Genomic DNA, 17,681 nt, shown 5'->3' on the forward strand with positions numbered 1-17,681 from the left:
GTTTCCTAGCCAAAGTTACAGCTGTTTAAAGTTTTTTCAAAAATTAAACTTTGAAAATTCTTAACTAATTGTAGAAAAATGCAAATAAGTTGAAATTTATATCAATTATGTGTATTTTTGAATGCTCTACATGTGTATATGTGTATATTATACATATATTATAAAAACCAGAATAAAGACCAAGTACTTAATTATTGTTATATTTAGACTTGTGATATCCAACTGACAAATAAAATCAAAGTTATAAAGATTTACGACATCACTTCGTAAATATATCAAAATATTTTATTTTTTGGCATACACTCTAAATAAGAAAACTTTTTTTCACAAAATTATTCAAATCAAAATACTAAGATCTCTCTAAAAAAAAAAAAAAAAAATTGTGAACAGTGAACCGCCCGTGCCACGGGTGCCCCGCTAGTTAAAGTGACCCGCCAGTGGCACGGGCGGTCCGCTTTTGTTTTGGGCCGCCTGTGGGCCTGGCGGTTGGGGCATTTTTAAAAAGAAATTCAATGTGAGGGTATTTTTAAAATTAATTTTTTTTTAAGGATATTAATAAAAATGGCCGCCATATATATACAGATAATAAATCTATACAGTAATAATGGCTCGTAATACATAGTCAAATTACTGATATGTAGGCCTTGTTCGACGTAAACCAAGATGTTACTGTTCATGTGAGAAAAAAAAATTCACTCAGATTGAATTTTTTTTTTCCACGTGAACAATAAAAATGAGTTCAAATTTTCACCAATTATATTCCTACACCCATTCCCCTCAGTGAGCTGAACAGGGCCGTATTGAATAAATATCTACCTTCATCCCTGATAATATTGTTCTAATATTAAAATTGATGCTAAAATTTCAAATTAGAATTCTTCAATTTTCCTTAGTACGTCTATTTAACTTACACGGGTTAATATAATGGATTTTCGTTTTGAAATAAAATGTTTCGAATTTGGCACGAGCTGAAATTCACCGGCACTGCATGATTAATCTAGTTAAATGATATCACTTTATTAGACCTATTATTTCGACTTGTTTCCATACAAAAATCTATGTTTTGAACCAACAAATGGTGCCTTTTACATTGAATATCCATAGAATGTGGTACTGCTATGTTTTGGTTCTTACTTTGCAGGAATCAGGCGAAAACGGGCAAAATCAGGGAAGTTACTGAAATCTGAGACATCTGATGCGACCCTCATCACATCCGATGCGACCCTCATCAGAGCCGATGCGACCCTCATCAGAGCCGATGCGACCCTCATCAGAGTCGATGCGACCCTCATCAGAGTCGATGCAGGTTGCATCAGACCTGATGCAGGTCGCATCGCGAGTTTCCAGAGCAGACAGCAAAGGCCCAGAATTGAAGCACTCGTTTTAAAAAGCCTATAAATAGGCCACCCCTGCTACCAGAGAGGGGGTTCCGAAATTTAAAGATTCAAAGCCTCAAGGAGAGAGAAAAGATCAAGAGAGAAGAGAGAGATTGAAGATCGCTTGGAGAAGAAGAGAAGATTGCAAGATCCTCTCCAATCCACCTTGGATCTTTGAGCTTCATCATGATCTGCCTATTCTCTCTCTCTTTTATGCTTTCTTTTGCTATGCTTGAGTAGATCTCTAGTTCTTAGGGTTAAGATATAATCTCCAAACCTTTTCTTTGAGTTGAATGATGTTTTGATCTAATGTTGAACTTGTGTGATTGTTGTTTGAGTATTCATTGTTTGCTTGATTGTGATTTCTTGATTGATTCTTGATTGTCTACTGTTAGATGTCTATAGCATCTCTTCTAGTAATTAGGCCTTGATGTATCTTGTAATTGTAATTGAGCACTTGAAGTAGATCTAAGATCAATAGTAACCGAGAGGTGAAATTTCTATTATCGAGAGGTTATAGATACTTCTAGTTAACCAGACAATCAATCTAGGTTAGATACCAGTAGGCGAGAGCCACAGGTCGAAGCCTCGCACAAGAAATCAACTTAGATACGAACTCATGTCGCTCTGCTCGAGGGCCATGCGACCCGCATCAGAGATGATGCGAGTCGCATCACACAGGTCGCATCAGAGATGATGCGAGTTGTATGATAGGTCCAGAGAAGGAAAAGTTTGGAGATGAAGTCTGAAACCCTAAGAACACCTTTTATAATTGATTCAAAACCAAACCTTTTAATCACTTTCATTTACCTTTAATTGAATTGTCTTTTGAAATTTAGAAATTGAAACAAATCAAACCCAATTCTTCAAACTTCTAGTACCTAACTTGGATTTGTGAAAGTCTAGAATTGAGTTTAACCGTCCCTGAGGATCGATACCTTATTTTACTACACGGATAGGATTGTACACTTGCAATCCTAGACGTGAGTGGATTCAAGGTTTAAAACAAGTACAATTAGTTGTATTTGGAACTTTGTAAGCACACTCTGAGAAGCGAACATTAAACATGTTTGGTTGTGAAATAAGCAGTGAATTAAATCTTTCACTTCACATTTAAGCAGCTAAATAAGTAGTAAAATAGAAGGAGCAAAATGGAGTAAGAGGTAACTTAGTCTAGAATAACTTATTCTATCTATCTAGATGGATTAACTTATTCCACACTTACTTTACTTGTATGACTCACTGTCACAAAAAAACACATTTATAAGCATTTTACTCTATCAAGTGGGTTAATTTAAGTCATAACTCCAACTATCAAACAAGATGTAAAATATAAGAAGTGATATGTGGAGTAAGAAATTTAATCTTCGTTGATGTTACTTCACAACCAAACATGACCGAAAAAATTCATCTAACTTTGAGTAAATATTTTAACTACATGCAGCGCTGTTTTGATTTTATAGTATTTGTGTTGAATGAAATAAAAAATGTCCTGTTAAAATCTATACTTTTAGCTTTTCTATTCACTTGATACTTACGAACACTGATTTTTTAACAAAGATTAAGATCACCTCTTTAATCGCATTTTACTTGAAATTTTGATTCCTGCTCAAGTCTTAAGGCACCTTTATCTACTAATTAAACTTCCTTAGTCTCTTCTACGTACGGATTAAGATAACTCAAGCTAAAGCTCTTAGTGCGGATTAAAATTTAATTATAGTTTAATACGGTAAGCCTGGAATCTGGTAAATTAATCCTCTGTCTAGTGAAATATTTACTCGTATATTGGTTTTGTGAGATGAGCAGTGGGGAAGTTTTAAATTATTTTCTGGGACCAATGAGATCGGACCACAGTAAAATTTTCAAGTTATTTTTGTTTTCTTTCGGCACAAAAAAAAAATTAATGCGAACGCACTAGTAGCAGTATTATTAATTTTTGAATAAATTAAATAAATATTTATTTATCATCCTAATTCATAGTTTCAAAAAATAACAACTGGCACTTAAATTTTTTTAATTTATATCAAATTAGTCATATATGAAACAACTAGTTGAAAAAATATTTTGTTCGTTGTATGTATTATTTTTTGACATTGAAATTAGTGGGGTGTAGTCGTCAAATAATACAAATAAATGAAAACTAATATAATTTATGACATCAAATATATCAATTTAGAAAATGGATCAAGTTACAACATTTTTTGAGTTACAACAAGCATTTTCTACATTTTGAAAGTCCAAATCGTCGATCCAAACCGTTAGATGTGATCTCTACAATAAAATGTGCTTGGAGACCAAATTTTACATTTTTTTAATTTTGTTTACTATTTATTAAGATGGGTACAAAATTCAATGGTCTGAATTTGACTAGTTTTTGTACCCATCTTAATAAATAGTAAAAAAATTTCAAAAAATGTAAAATTTGGTCTCCAAGCACATTTTATTGTAGAGATCACATCTAACGGTTTGGATCGATGATTTGGAATTTTAAAATGTAGAAAATACTTGTTGTAACTTGATCCGTCCTCATCAATTTATTACATTGTAAATTAATAAAAAAAATATTATTAGAAACATTTTACCATAAATATGTCATTATAATGTGGATAGGAACGTGAATCTTTAGTAGGACTCATGTATTATAAATTATAATACTTAAGGACTAAAATGATAAACGTGTGATGCTTTTAGGACCGTTGGTATAATTTAACTACTCTTAATTTTTGTCGTCTTAAATTTTTTAATCATAAAACACAAAAATTTAACGGCTAAAGGTGTCATGATCATACAACTTTTCTCGTCAAATATAATAAAAACTATTAAAAAAGAGCGTTGAAATAGTGCACTTTTCTTGCTTTGCTACTTCAATGAAAAACTTGAAAAGCAAGAGAGCAACAAGAGAGGAGAGAGAGAGAAAAACACTCCTTACGCTGTTATTTCCTCTTTGATTCAGTTGTCAAATTGATCTCTATTTTAAATAAGAGACTTTCGCAGCGTTTTCAATTAATACTCCTCTCATGCTCTGTCAACTATCATATTATAATACCATGCATCATGTAATTTGCAAATGCTCCCGAAAGTATGCTATAAAAATTATTATTCACATATAGACAAAAAAATATGTATATAATAGAGTTTGGCTAGTATAACATCAGTGTCATTTCAATCTATATAACACTAACTTTAAAACTTATCAAATCGACTTCAAACGGTGAATCCAAACCGTTCAAACCGATCTACTTCATTAGTTGTGCGTTTACATGCAAAATTTATAACTTTTCAAATTTATTTAATATTAAGTCAAGCGGTCAAATGTATGCGTTTTTAAGTTAATTTTAATACATTAATTTTTCAATATTTTTACCGCTTGATTTGATATTAAAATAACTCAAAAATATAAAAAAATTGTATGTAAACGCATCACTCATAGTGTAAAATGGTTTGGATTAGTTGTTCGAAGTCAATTTGATAAGTTTTAAAGTTGGTGTTATATAAGCTGAAATGACACTAATGTTATACTAGCCAAACTTTATATAACATTAGCAAGGTGAAGGAGAAGGTAGGAAATAAATATGCTGTTATCCTCAAGAAATAGCAGTTCCTTGTTATTTTAATTCTAACCATTGATATTTTTTAAGATTGGTACATAATTTTTTTTTTTTTTAAATTTGTACATGAAAAAGTTTGAACAGATTCCTGTTATTCCTCAAGAATAACAACAGATTCATTTCCGGAAAGGTATGCATAGGACGAGTAAGAGGATCTACATCCCTAAAACTCAAAAGAATTTCTAAATAACTGTTAACTACTTTTTATAAATTATAATATTTAAAGTTTCTAACTCTTACATCCCTGAAACTCATTTTAGAGTTTCTATTAAGCCACGTCAGCAACAAATTAAAAAGGAGAAACAATTTGAGCCAATTATTTGACCAACATAGAGTTTATAAACCGTTTTTTAATAATAAACTTTTCAGAATAATTTCTAAATAAGAAACTCTTTCACATTCTTGAAACTGGATTAAAAACTGTCACGTCAGATTAGAAACTCTAATAGTTTCAGGGATGTAGATGCTCTAAGTATATCTAAAGTATCTGACTGTGTAGAATATTCAGAGTCTCAAAATTAATTCAATCTCGAATGAGTAAGAATAATGGAATATAAATATTTTTTTACTACGCTTCAAGCATGTAAGAGGAAAATAGGATGAGAAAAGTGTTTTACTATGCTTTATGTTGTTCAGATATCGAAGTTTAAGAAGAAAACATACCTTTTTATATGATGCAAATTGAATAATTCGAAAAATGATATATATATATCCATTTTTTGATTTTACAATAAACATGCATTTTGTTTTTCCATAAATTGAGGTTTACGCAAACTTATGTATAAAACATTTTTTTTTTCCAAAACTGCATATCGTGAAATGAAGATTTTTATCTATATATAATTTGTACAATAGAGAGTAATTATTTTGTTTTTTATTTTTATATTTCAAGATAAATGCTTTTATAGTAAAATAAATATTTTTATATTACAAGAATATATCACTATCTGTTAGTTTTTTGTTTTTTTTTTAATTCCGAGAAAGAAGGTGTCAAGAATTTGTCACCATCTGTGAGGACTTACATGCAAAAGGGTGGCTCAAAGGAGATTTTGCGGCTATTTTTATTAATATCCCTAAAACAAATCAAAATTTTAAAAATGTCCCTGCTCCCAATTTTTTTTTAAAAGTGCCCTGACCGCTTGGGCTTCGGGCGGCCCAAAAAAGCCTGTGAGGCGCCGGCCCAAATGGCGGCCCACAACACCAGTGAGGCGCCCCCCCATCTGGCGCCCCATAAGCCAAGTGAGGCGCCCCCCCATCTGGCGCCCCATAAGCCAAGTGAGGCGCCCCCCCATCTGGCGCCCCACTGCCCATCTATAACCCCCCCATCTGAGCCGCCCCTCCTCTCTCTCCCCCATTGTTTCTGCCGAAAAAAAGAGGAAAAAAAGAGAAAAAGAGAGAAGAAAGAAGAAGAAAGAAGCCGTTCCGAGCCGACCCCTCTCTGCCTCGCGCCTCGATTCGCTTCTCTCTCGATCGAACAAGTGAGTTTTCTTTTTTTCGATTTGATTAGGGTTTAGGGTTTCGGTTAAATGTGATTAAATGATGTAATGTGATTCGGTTTTGTTTGATTCGATGTTTAGGGTGAAATGTTAGTAATTAGTTGAATTGATTGAATTGGTCGAATTGGTTCGATTGGATGGTTGAATTAGATGATTGAATTGCTTGATTGCTTGAATTGCTTGATTGCTTGAATTAGATGGTTGAATTGCTTGATTGCTTGAATTGGATGCTTGAATTGCTTGAATTGGTGCAATTGCTCGAATTTAGGATTATGATTTATGGTAAAATTGCTTGAATGACATATGGTTGAATTTAGGGTTTGTAGTTGTGAATTGTGAATTTTTTTTTAAATTTAGGGTTTATAGTTAAATTTAGGGTTTATGGTTGTCAATTGTGAATTACTTACAAATTTAGGGTTTACACTTCAATTTAGGGTTTATGATTTAAAAATATGCATATTTATTTTTTGAAAATTATTTTTGTGATAGTTTATAAAAAACATGTATATATGAATATAAAAGATTTGAAGTAAAACTAATTATTTTGAAGTATATCAATATTTGTTTAAAAATGATATATATTTTTTTTTATTGTAAGTAAATTGCATCTATATCTCATTTTTTTTATTGTAAGTAAATTGCATGCATTTGTTTACCAAAAAAAAATGCATGTACATGCAAAATTAATTTTGTAAACAAATTGCATATACACCCATATTTAGCATAAATGAGCTGGACCCGGCAGATACAGATGCAGAGGCGTATGGCTCCCACAGACCACGATATGGAGTGGAGATGGAGCATGACTTTGAGGCTGGTGGGAGTTCATCTCAGACTGCAGATGGCTTTGTCTCTTCATTATTTGGCGCACCGCCTCCTTCCACGTATTCTGCAAGCTGGGAGCAAGATCCATGGGAGCTGCGTACACAGCCCGCCAATGCAGAGTCAGCTGCTGGATTTGATCCACGGGCAGCCAGGACAGGTACGCAGCACATGTATACGGGGGACGAGGATGAGGATATGGGGGACGATGAGGAGGATTTGGGAGAGGATGCACTCCGAGATGTGAGTCCGCAGAGGCGCGTGCAGCCGCACAGGCATGGCAAGGGCGTAGCGGCTCCTAGGTTGTCTCTATCCGGAAGGAGACGAAGATGATGATTGTAGAGTTTTTGTTTATTGTGATATATTTCTGACTGTAGTATTTTGACTATGGGACTGCTGTATTATGTTGACATTACGTTTTTTTATTTTATGTTCATGTTGGTATTATGTTGTTTGCACTTTACATTTCATTATTATAACACAGTTCAACAATACAATTAAAGTTCAACAATACAATTAAAGTTCCACAATATAATTAAAAGCAGCACATGTATACTTCAAGTAATTACATTCAAACTAAGAAATTATATTCAAGTAATTACAATTTCTTCACTATTTGCGACCCACACTCCCAGCAAACCGCCTGTGACAGGGGCGGTTTGCTAGGGTCCTGACCGCCTGGGCCACGGGCGGTCCACTAGGGATGCCTATTTATTCGTTTTTTCTCTCTCTCTCTTCTCACTCCAACATCAGTCTACCTTCCACCTCAAAGGCAGAAAGAAGGGAGAAAGCGCTCAAGGCGATTTCGGGCGATTTTCTGGGCGACTACAGCCACAGGTAATTTAAATAATTTTTTAATAATTTTTTAAATATTTTTTGTAATTATTTTTTAAATATTTCTTTTAATTATTTTTAAAATATTTATTTCAATTATTTTATATATTTTCTAATTATTTTCTAATTAGCCGTTGATTACTGTACAGTTAGTATTTAATTACGCACATAATTAGCCTTCCTAATCAATTGCTGTCACTTGAAACCCTAGTTATAATGGCACCCAAAGTTGGAAAAAATAGAGGAAGAACTAAAACCGAACGCGAAGCAAAAAGAGCACTCATTAATAATTTTTGGACGGCTGAAGCCTACGCGATGAGGAATTTGGAAAGATTGTTTTCACCCAAAAATTATGAAGAATTTCTGAGCACTCTTGATCCATCAATTAGAAAAATGCTGATGGAAGGCTGGGTGGACAGAGTCCCTCCACCTGGATGGGGACAGTGCTGCTTATGTGAGCTGAACGGAGATATGGTGGATATGTTCTTCTGTTATAAATGTGGCAAAGCTGTTCATCCCAATTGCATGGACCCGCATGCAGATCTGCTGAACGACGCTCGTCTCACTACGTGGGAGTGTCCTGCGTGCGTCCGTCGGGCTGAGGAAAAAAAGGGAGCAAGCTCCTCGTCTCGTAAGGCTTAGACCCTAATTGTATGTTGTTGTAGTATTTTATGTTTTAACTGTAACGGTTTGTATAATTGATATTTGAACTGGTTGTTGCTGTATGAATTTTATGTTACCTTATTCTATGGACTCGACGGTACTGTATTATTTAGTAATGTATTTGAATTTTAAATTCCTGGATTTATTATGAATTTTAATCCGTTTTTCTTCACAAAATTATTCAAATCAAAATACTAACATTTCTCTATAAAAAAAAAAAAAAAAACACACACACACACACCCATGAGGCGCCCTGCTGTGTGGCGCCTCACTTGTGCTTTGGGCCGCCCCAGGGGGTGGCGCCTCACAGGCTTTTTTGGGCCGCCCGAAGCCCAGGCGGTCAGGGCATTTTTAAAAAAAAATTGGGAGCAGGGGCATTTTTAAAATTTTGATTTGTTTTAGGGATATTAATAAAAATCGCCGGAGATTTTGGGTGAAAGAGAGAGAAGAAAGAGTGTGAAATTTTGAAGTGAGTTTTCAAATTTTAGAAAGTCTACCGTTGCCAACTATAAGGGCATTTCCCAAATTTTTTTTCACCACTGGAAAATTTGAAATTTCTTATTTTCTTTCGGATATGAATGAATTTTTTGGATATAATTGGACCTTTTTATGTACAAATTTGAATTTGTACGAAGCTTCATATTTTTTTATTCTTGGGATCGTGAAAATGTTGTTACATTAATTGTTGTGAAAAAACATTAATTTAAGATTTAAAACATTTTTGGTAAAATATTTCAAAAAATGTAATTCATATCTATGATTTAAATATTACTTTTATAATATTTTATATTTTAAAAATAAAATGATAAACTTAGCGAGCTGACGCGAACCTTCCAAACTCGTATAACCGTTAAGAAAAAAACATTTTTATTTAGAGCAAATTGGATTTATCTTTTTTTTTTTTTTTTTTTTTTTTCTGTACAACACACGGTGGGAGTTTTTTGACCCATGTTTTTATTGTCAGCTAGTGCACCGAATACCATAATAATTGTCGGTGAAACCGGTGTTTCTTGTTCCCACGAACCAAAGGTAAATTCAAATAAAAAGTACGTCTGGTCGGTGGATCCCACACCTTTGCCAGCTACACGTGGTAATTAGTCTCGACGCGTGGTCCATGATTGTGCGGTTCACCTCCCATGTTTATTTTATTATTTTTTGTTAGCACGTAAATAATAAAATCAGATTATTCTGGTGATTGTTCTGATGACGTGGCGATAATCGGGAGGAATTGTGATAAGAATCCAACCGTAGGTTGGTCACATGGATTTAGTCCTTGGCCTCTTCTCTGCTTCTCCAAAATGAGTCCATATCCCCCAGGTACCTGAGGTAAAATATATATAGAAGGACGGTCGAAATTAATCCCAGCCGGGACAAACTCAACCCGATGGCATGGACGGTCGCTTTAAGATTCGTGCTAAGTTAAAAGAACGACTTGGATTTAATTATTTGAATCTCAGGTACCTGGGGAAACTGATTTCCTCCTAAGCGACGTGCCGACGTCTCACCTCTCTATTCCCAATTTCCTACTCATCTTTTTATTCTCTCTTTTCCACAATTTATTAAAAGACGAAGAGAATTGTTCGATAGACCAAGATCACGAAATAAACAAGTACCAACTCAGTAAAAGAAACGGGTCCCATGAGTTAATATTGAGGAGAACATTGTCGGACTGGTGAACCGGGACGAGGGTCACATACTCCAGTTCATCCAGGCAAAAGGTATATTTTTGAGAAAGGATGTGTTTTACGATCTACCACGGATTGCTGACAAGGCGTCATATTATTGAACATAGTTAACAACTCTTGGGAAAGTGAAAATTAGTAGAAAATCGAGGCTCTGCCAAATAAAAAGGAACCTGCTTCTTTCCGAGTCAGAAAAGCTTTGATTTTGTACTAATTTTTACATACACTCTCCCTCTCCTTTGTCGAGGCTCTCAGTTCGAAGTTCGAGCGAGCAAGTAAGAACAAGCGTGGAGTTCTTACAAAGAAAGGAAGAACAGAATTAAAAACGAGATTACAATACCATTTGGACAAGGGATAATTTGGAGAGGAAGAGAGGGCTTCGATCTGATTTGCGTAGAAAAATAGCTGAGAAGAGATTTGAATGGAGAAACGTGGCTATATGCTTCGTATCCTTTGATTGATCTGCTAGTTCTATTGTTTTAGTTTGGGATTTATGTTTGATTAACTGGAGTAATTTTCTCGGAGTAGACATTTTAAGCCAAATTTTGACATGTTGAGTCCAGTTGAATATATTGGTTTGATTAGGAACAACACAATGCAAATTGCTTTAGATGAAGGTTTCCAATATGGGAGATTCACTTTTCTATTACTAGTATTCTATTGTATTTTTTGTTTGATCAGTGCATTTCCAATTCTAGTGATTAAACGAAACGGGATGTTGTTTTTGATATATTTAAATTTAACAACCCATTTGTTTTATTTTATTACTTATTTTTTATTTTTATTTTTGTAAAATAGGTAGGCCTGAGTGGCCTACCAGCTAGGCAGCTACCACTATCAGAAAACAGAAACAAAGTACCACCATTAGTAGAACTTTCTCCTGTGTTTTTTTTCTTCTGTTTGAATAGTTGATCCTTGACCAGTTGTTAACAAAGACGAGTTTGTGGCACACTCGTCAGATGTGAATTGTTTATCAATTGGGAAGAAATCAAATCGGGTGTTCATCACAGGTAGCGAGGATCGGAAGGTGAATCTTTGGTCAATTGGCAATACGACCCCTTTACAGGTTGGTTGTTAATTTTATTTTCTCTTTTATCATTTATGCTTTCCTTTACTGATTATTACTGGAATATATGCTTTGTGTTAGTTTGGAAAAGGAGAGCTTTAGGTCAATACTTCTATTTGCATTTTAAAACTTTTTCTTTTTTTCTTTTTATTTTTTCAGTCAATTTGGCTGTTTTTAAAGTTTCCTACTATCTTTTCTTTTATAATGTGAACAACTCTAAGTGGTTGATTGCATTAATTTTTAATTAGTCTTAGTTGAATGAGATTGTACAACTATCTGTATTTTATATTATTATTTTTCTTAATATTTTTTTGAGGAAGATAACTTGTTAGTCGATACTGTCACTGTTGCCAACTTAGCTGTAGTCTAACAAGAAAATATAGTTATAGTCTTAATCACTTCAAATTTAGTTAACTTGTCTTCATAGAATTCATGGGTAATTATTTGATTCATAAAAGACTTTGCAAGGTCATACAAGTGCGGTAGATTCAGTGGCATTTGATTCTGGCGAGGTCTTGGTTCTTGGTGGAGCTGCTAATGGTGCGATTAAGCTTTGGGACTTAGAAGAGGCCAAGAGTATGTACTAATTAATGCAAATTCCTATTTCCCTGTGTGAGCAATTTAAATTATGACTTTTTTGACCAAGGTTCACAACGTATAAACCCAATGGAAACTCGGGTTTGTATAAAATATCAGCAATTGTTTACCTTATTTAAATTGCATCCTGTTGCATTAGCATGTCACCATCTATGTTCATATACTAACCAAATGGTAGATATTTATGCCATTGATATGCTAAGCAGAATAAGAGTAAGTTCAATATTTATTTTTGTCATATTAAATTGGAGAGTAGTTCCCTCTTTCTTTAATTATATCCGAACCCAACATATACAAAAGTGGAATCCAACATATATATCGTTCATAACTCAAATCACTTCTGTTTGATAGTAGGAGTCAAAATCATCACTGTGTTTCCTTTGCGAATAAGATGAAGAGTTTGGTTTTGGTTATACAAACTCAGAGAAATCACAAACAATAATGTTTTCCTTTTTTTTTTTTATAAAAATGAAAGTGTAGTTGTGAGAACTCTGACGGGACACAGGTCAAGCTGTACGTCAGTGGAATTCCACCCATTCGGCGAGTTCTTTGCCTCAGGATCGGAGGATACAGATCTCAAGATATGGGATATAAGAAAAAAAGGGTGCATTCACACTTACACAGGCCACACACGCGCCATTCGAAACATTAAATTTACTCCCGATGGCCGCTGGGTTGTTACTGGAGGTGAAGACAGTATCGTCAAGGTACTTAATCTTGTGTATTTGGCATTTTGTGCACCTCCTTTTTTATGGTACATGCCGATGCTCTCAGCACTTCTTTTATATGTCAAATTGCAAATCGTAAATACGAGAAATACCATTTGTTTGCAAATACAACTAAGTAGCTGACATTATCTGCAAAGACACCCGTTATGCTCTATGCTCTTTCAACTTTTTTTCAAATGAAGTCTGATAATATTTAAAAGAAAAAAGATAAAAGCTAACACCCCCTTTGGGCTATTCTTGTCTCAGATATGGGATCTTACGGCAGGAAAGCTGCTCCATGAATTCAAGTATCACAGTGGCCCCATTCGTTGCATCAACTTCCATCCACAGGAGTTCTTACTTGCAACTGGTAACCCAGGCCCCATTTCCATTACATACACACAAACACACGCTGACATGCACACATATAGAAGAAAAGTTGGTTGTTTGTATTATAATTTCTCGGGCGTTCACCACGTTGATTAATATCTAATTGCCTCTTTATCTTTATTAAATACGACAGGCTCGGCAGATAGAACAGTAAAGTTTTGGGACTTGGAAACATTTGAAATAATCGGTTCTGCAGGACCTGAGGTACTTGAAGCTTTTCTTTTTGTAGCTCCATTTTTTTTTAATATAAACAACCTACATAGTGGACTTATTCCAAGCGAATCAACCTTGTATCCTTATTGTTTTTGTCAGGCTGGAGGTGTCCATGCCATGACTTTTCACCCAGATGGGCGAACCCTTTTCTGTGGGCTGGATTCTACTTTAAAGGTATGTATTGGGACTTTATTCTAATGTGTTTTTTTTTTTTTTTTGCTAATATTAAGTGGTTAATTTGCGATAAATAGGTTTATTCTTGGGAGCCAATTAGGTGCCATGATGTGGTGGATATAGGCTGGAGCAACTTAGCTGATTTAAGCATTTATGAAGGGAAACTCCTAGGTTTTTCATATCAGGATAGCAGAGTTGGAGTTTGGCTCGCTGACATTTCTGTGAGTTTCTCTTCTTTTATTCCAAGTTCTATTTAATTAGGAGTTTCTTTATTTATCTTTCTTATGTTTTCATTCACAGCTAATTGGGCCTTACGCACTTGGTGTATTGCCAAAAGCAAGCGATTTGACCGAGCCTATTGCTTCTTTCAGTCAGGTCAAAGATGAGTTAGTCAGGCCACCTTTACTAAGTCAGGATTTGGCTTCCAAATCTAAGTCATCAGATAAAACAAGTATGCACTGATTTTCAAGGACAATTTGTTCATTTTCCTGACGAATTTGCTGTCCCTTTCTCTCAACTGTTTTTTTTTCTTGAACAACATTTTAGTAACCGAAGAACACTTTTCAAGACAAGGTGCCACTTCGATTCGTGTGCCAAAATTGAGCCCAATGAGTGCAGATAGATCTAAAAGGGATAGTAGAATTTCAAGGCTGTCTACACCTACTCAAACTAGAACCACCCGTTCCAGCTTAGCAATGAGGGGTACAAAAATAAGTTCCTCTCCTGTACCTTCCAAGTCGAGTTCCTCTCCAGTTGTCTTGAACACTCCTACTTCTCTGAAGAGGGTTCCTGCCATGTCAGAGTCTCCTCCTATTAAGGATATCCATGCAATCTCTACATCTCTTTCTGTGCCACGTGTTGCCCCTAGACAAAATGTAGACTATGAAAGAATCAAAAGTGTGCCTATTAAAGATGTAGTGAATGAGAGTACACTCTACAGCTCAGCCAAATCTCAAAAGTACCCTTTGTTAGATAATGAGAAAGAATCTACGCCAACTGAACCTACACCATGTTTAATTTCATTCAGCAACATTGGTTCTACTACTGGGAATGTTACAGAGAGACTTGAGAAGAACTTGTCGTTAGATAAGAGTAAGTGCCTCTTGTAATTGAATATGTTTTTTTTTTTATCATGAAATCTTGCTCATTTTCAGAAAAGATTTGAGTTATGTACTTTGATTCTAGATGATGAAATGCCTTGCTCAACAGCTGAAATGGGACACGTCAAATTTGTTAGAGGAGGTGCATTTTCTTATGCTACACTACTTATAATACTAATTCTATTCTTTTATTTGTGAAATTTTCATATTTGGTGAACTTAATTTTGAGCTACTTTTCCTTCTTGATATACTTATCTGCAATTTATTATGGCAGTTGCTATACAATTAGGGAAGACAAAATCACTAGTTCAAAGATGGGAGAAGAGAGATGGTGGGTTCACTGCTGATTTACCTTGTACCGACCGGCCTTCAAGTTGTGAAACTTCCTTAGCTGTTTCCGTATGTTTTATCTCACATCCATTCTATAAATATTCTATTGAATGAATACCCATGGTAAAACATTGGATATCTGCTGTAAAGTTCTTACAGTGAGATAAAAGGCAAATGGATATGCATGTTGCATTTTTGTCATTTCAGTAATGTTATACTTCTGATATTCAGCTGATCTGCGCACACCAAAAACCTCATGAATTATATATGATTTTAGAAAAATGAAAATTTAAACAAATTATAAATTTGTGCAGGAAGTCTGAAATGGTACTTGTGCAAATACTTGTGGATTTATCTTACTTGACAAATCAAGCAATTATAATATGTGTCTTATTGGTATGGAGCCAATAAACAGTATTTTGGAACTTTTTATTGTCTTCAGGAGGAGAAATTGACTGTCGATGAGGACACATTGATATGTAATGCTTTGGTGCAAAGCCATGATTTTTTCATTAATTCTGTCAAATCTCGCGTCACAAAATTAGAGGTGAGTTTGCCTCTTCCCCCCCAAAATAAGTCGATATCCTTTATTTTACTTTAAGAAAACTTGTACTGACATAAACTGCGCAGGTGGTGCGGCATTTCTTTGAGAAAAATGGCATTAGAGGTGCAATTGATGCAGTTACAAAATTACCTGACCATGCTGTATGTTATCCTTTAATCTTATTTTATTTCTTTCATTTCTGTTTTTGCAAATAACCGATGTTGTGTTGTCCGGTGACCAAAAACATGAGTTAATTGCCCTTATTTCTTTCTCACATATAAACTAAAAATGTTCATAGAACTTGTATCCTAGTGTGTATAATGTTATATGCTTTGTTTGTTCTTAGTTCACCCGGGATTGAAGAAATAACAGGGCCACAGTTCCAGTTTGGGATAAACTTGTAAATATAATTGAATGTGCCAACCATCAACTATTTTAGATTGTCTTTTGTAAATATCTAACAGGGTACTTGGTGTTAAATGCAAATGTCTGAAATAGTAGGTGTAGTTTTTAGATTGCGAAAATGGCATATATAATTTAAAAAGGAAAAACAAACAACAAGTAATATTTTATATTTTTTTAATTCAAATGCGGCATTTCAATGTAGGTCCAAGTTGATCTAGTCAGTGCACTGAAGGAGAAAAGGGAAATATTCGACCTTGAACTATTTTCAGGCTTACTCCCTGTCCTTGTCGGTTTGCTAAGTAGCAGAACTGAGAGACATGTAATGGTATCAATTGAAATGATGCTTGAGCTAATAAAGATTTTTGGGACAGTTATAAAATCTACTTTATCTGCCACTTCACGTGCCAAAGTCGACCTTCAAGGTGAACAAAGGTGAATTATATACAACTCTGTTCTTTTGGCTTTTATATCTAGTTTGTGTGTGCGTGTGTGTGTGTGCGAGTGTGTGTGTGTGCAAAGTGTTGCAAAAGTTCCTGGAGTTTATGGTACTTAGCAAAAGATTTCCATAACTAAATAAGCAAGCACTCTGCATGTACTTCTAAAATATAGGAAATGGTGAATTTGCCCTTGATTCTACTGGGTCCAATGGTTTTTTATCCATCTTTTACTTGGATTAATAGCACTATAGCGGTTATAAATAATACCTCTGTAAATGGGATTTTATACTTACCTTTTTATTTACTTTTTCTAAAACAACGCCCCTGTTAATCATTTGCCCACCAGGCCCGGGGAAATATTTAAATAGTAAAGTGAATTTGCTGTTAAATTTAGAATACTATAGTAGTTTTTTTTTTTTAAAATCATTGATCTTTTACAAAAAAACAGTCATTGCTGCTGCTTGCAGACATGATTCCCTGTCATATGCTTTTACAAAAAAACATCCCTGTCATATGCTTTCTGTTTGAGTTTATGTAAATTGTGTGCTGTATTTAACCCAAAATACTTGGTTTTACAGATTGAAACGGTGCAAAAGTTGCTTTGGCCATTTGCAGAGGACACAACCTTTACTTGAACCTATTACTCGGTACGGCTTTCGCTTGTAATTTTCTTATTAAAAATTGTGGAAAAGTCATCTTTCTATCAATTGTTCATTTTTAGTACTTTGAATTCTTGTTTGTCTTTCTTGATTCATTCATCTCACATATTGAAATTAAATGCAGGAGGGGAGGTGACTTGGCTAGGCTAGCTCAGGAATTGACTTTAGCTTTACAAAATTTGAAACCTTGACTGAACATCAGTTCTTGTACCTGACATTGGATCTATCATGAAAGAAAGTTCTTTTTTGCGTTCAAAAGAAAGTATAGAGTGGGAATGGAACAGATATCCTTTTTATTTCTTGAAGTATAGAAGTTCGTTACGTTTGCATCTTCTAGTAATATTAGCGTTCATTGGCAACTATGGTAGCGTGACTTTTTCTGATGGTATAATTATGACAATCTAGAAAATTTGGGCTTGCGTAAATATCTTTAAATTAAGCGTAGAAAACAAAATTATAGGATTCTCAGTTTGACCGGTATACGGATTAGTGGGTCTCGACCGGATTGGCCACCGAGTAGGTCGCCTTCTTAGAATAATTCAAAATTTTGTTGTGTTGACTTGTAGTTTTATAATTTT

At 34.6% G+C, this 17,681-nt stretch overlaps 1 protein-coding gene across 1 annotated transcript; it reads left to right on the top strand.

The window, feature by feature from the left end:
- The first annotated feature begins 10,700 nt into the window (after positions 1–10,700).
- Positions 10,701–17,423, top strand: LOC144544193 (katanin p80 WD40 repeat-containing subunit B1 homolog KTN80.4-like). The gene is made up of 17 exons (XM_078292612.1): positions 10,701–10,927; positions 11,417–11,547; positions 12,006–12,123; positions 12,625–12,851; positions 13,119–13,221; positions 13,375–13,445; positions 13,554–13,628; positions 13,706–13,849; positions 13,929–14,079; positions 14,175–14,720; positions 14,814–14,870; positions 15,003–15,127; positions 15,501–15,605; positions 15,689–15,763; positions 16,210–16,439; positions 17,023–17,091; positions 17,228–17,423. Exons 1-17 carry the CDS (start codon positions 10,903–10,905, stop codon positions 17,292–17,294), a joined length of 2,319 nt encoding a protein of 772 aa, XP_078148738.1. The 5' UTR covers positions 10,701–10,902; the 3' UTR covers positions 17,295–17,423.
- The last annotated feature ends 258 nt before the right edge of the window (positions 17,424–17,681 follow it).

The sequence above is a fragment of the Carex rostrata genome, chromosome 26 (assembly GCF_964058835.1).
Source record: "Carex rostrata chromosome 26, lpCarRost1.2, whole genome shotgun sequence".
NCBI classification, from domain to species: Eukaryota; Viridiplantae; Streptophyta; class Magnoliopsida; order Poales; family Cyperaceae; genus Carex; species Carex rostrata.

Excerpts from the sequence above, each read along its gene's own strand:
- LOC144544193 (XM_078292612.1), top strand. The coding sequence starts at position 10,903 with ATGGAGAAACGTGGCTATATGCTTC. Across the intron at positions 13,629-13,705 it reads GGCTGGATTCTACTTTAAAG|GTTTATTCTTGGGAGCCAAT; the intron begins GTATGTATTGGG and ends TGCGATAAATAG. Across the intron at positions 13,850-13,928 it reads TTTGGCTCGCTGACATTTCT|CTAATTGGGCCTTACGCACT; the intron begins GTGAGTTTCTCT and ends TTTCATTCACAG.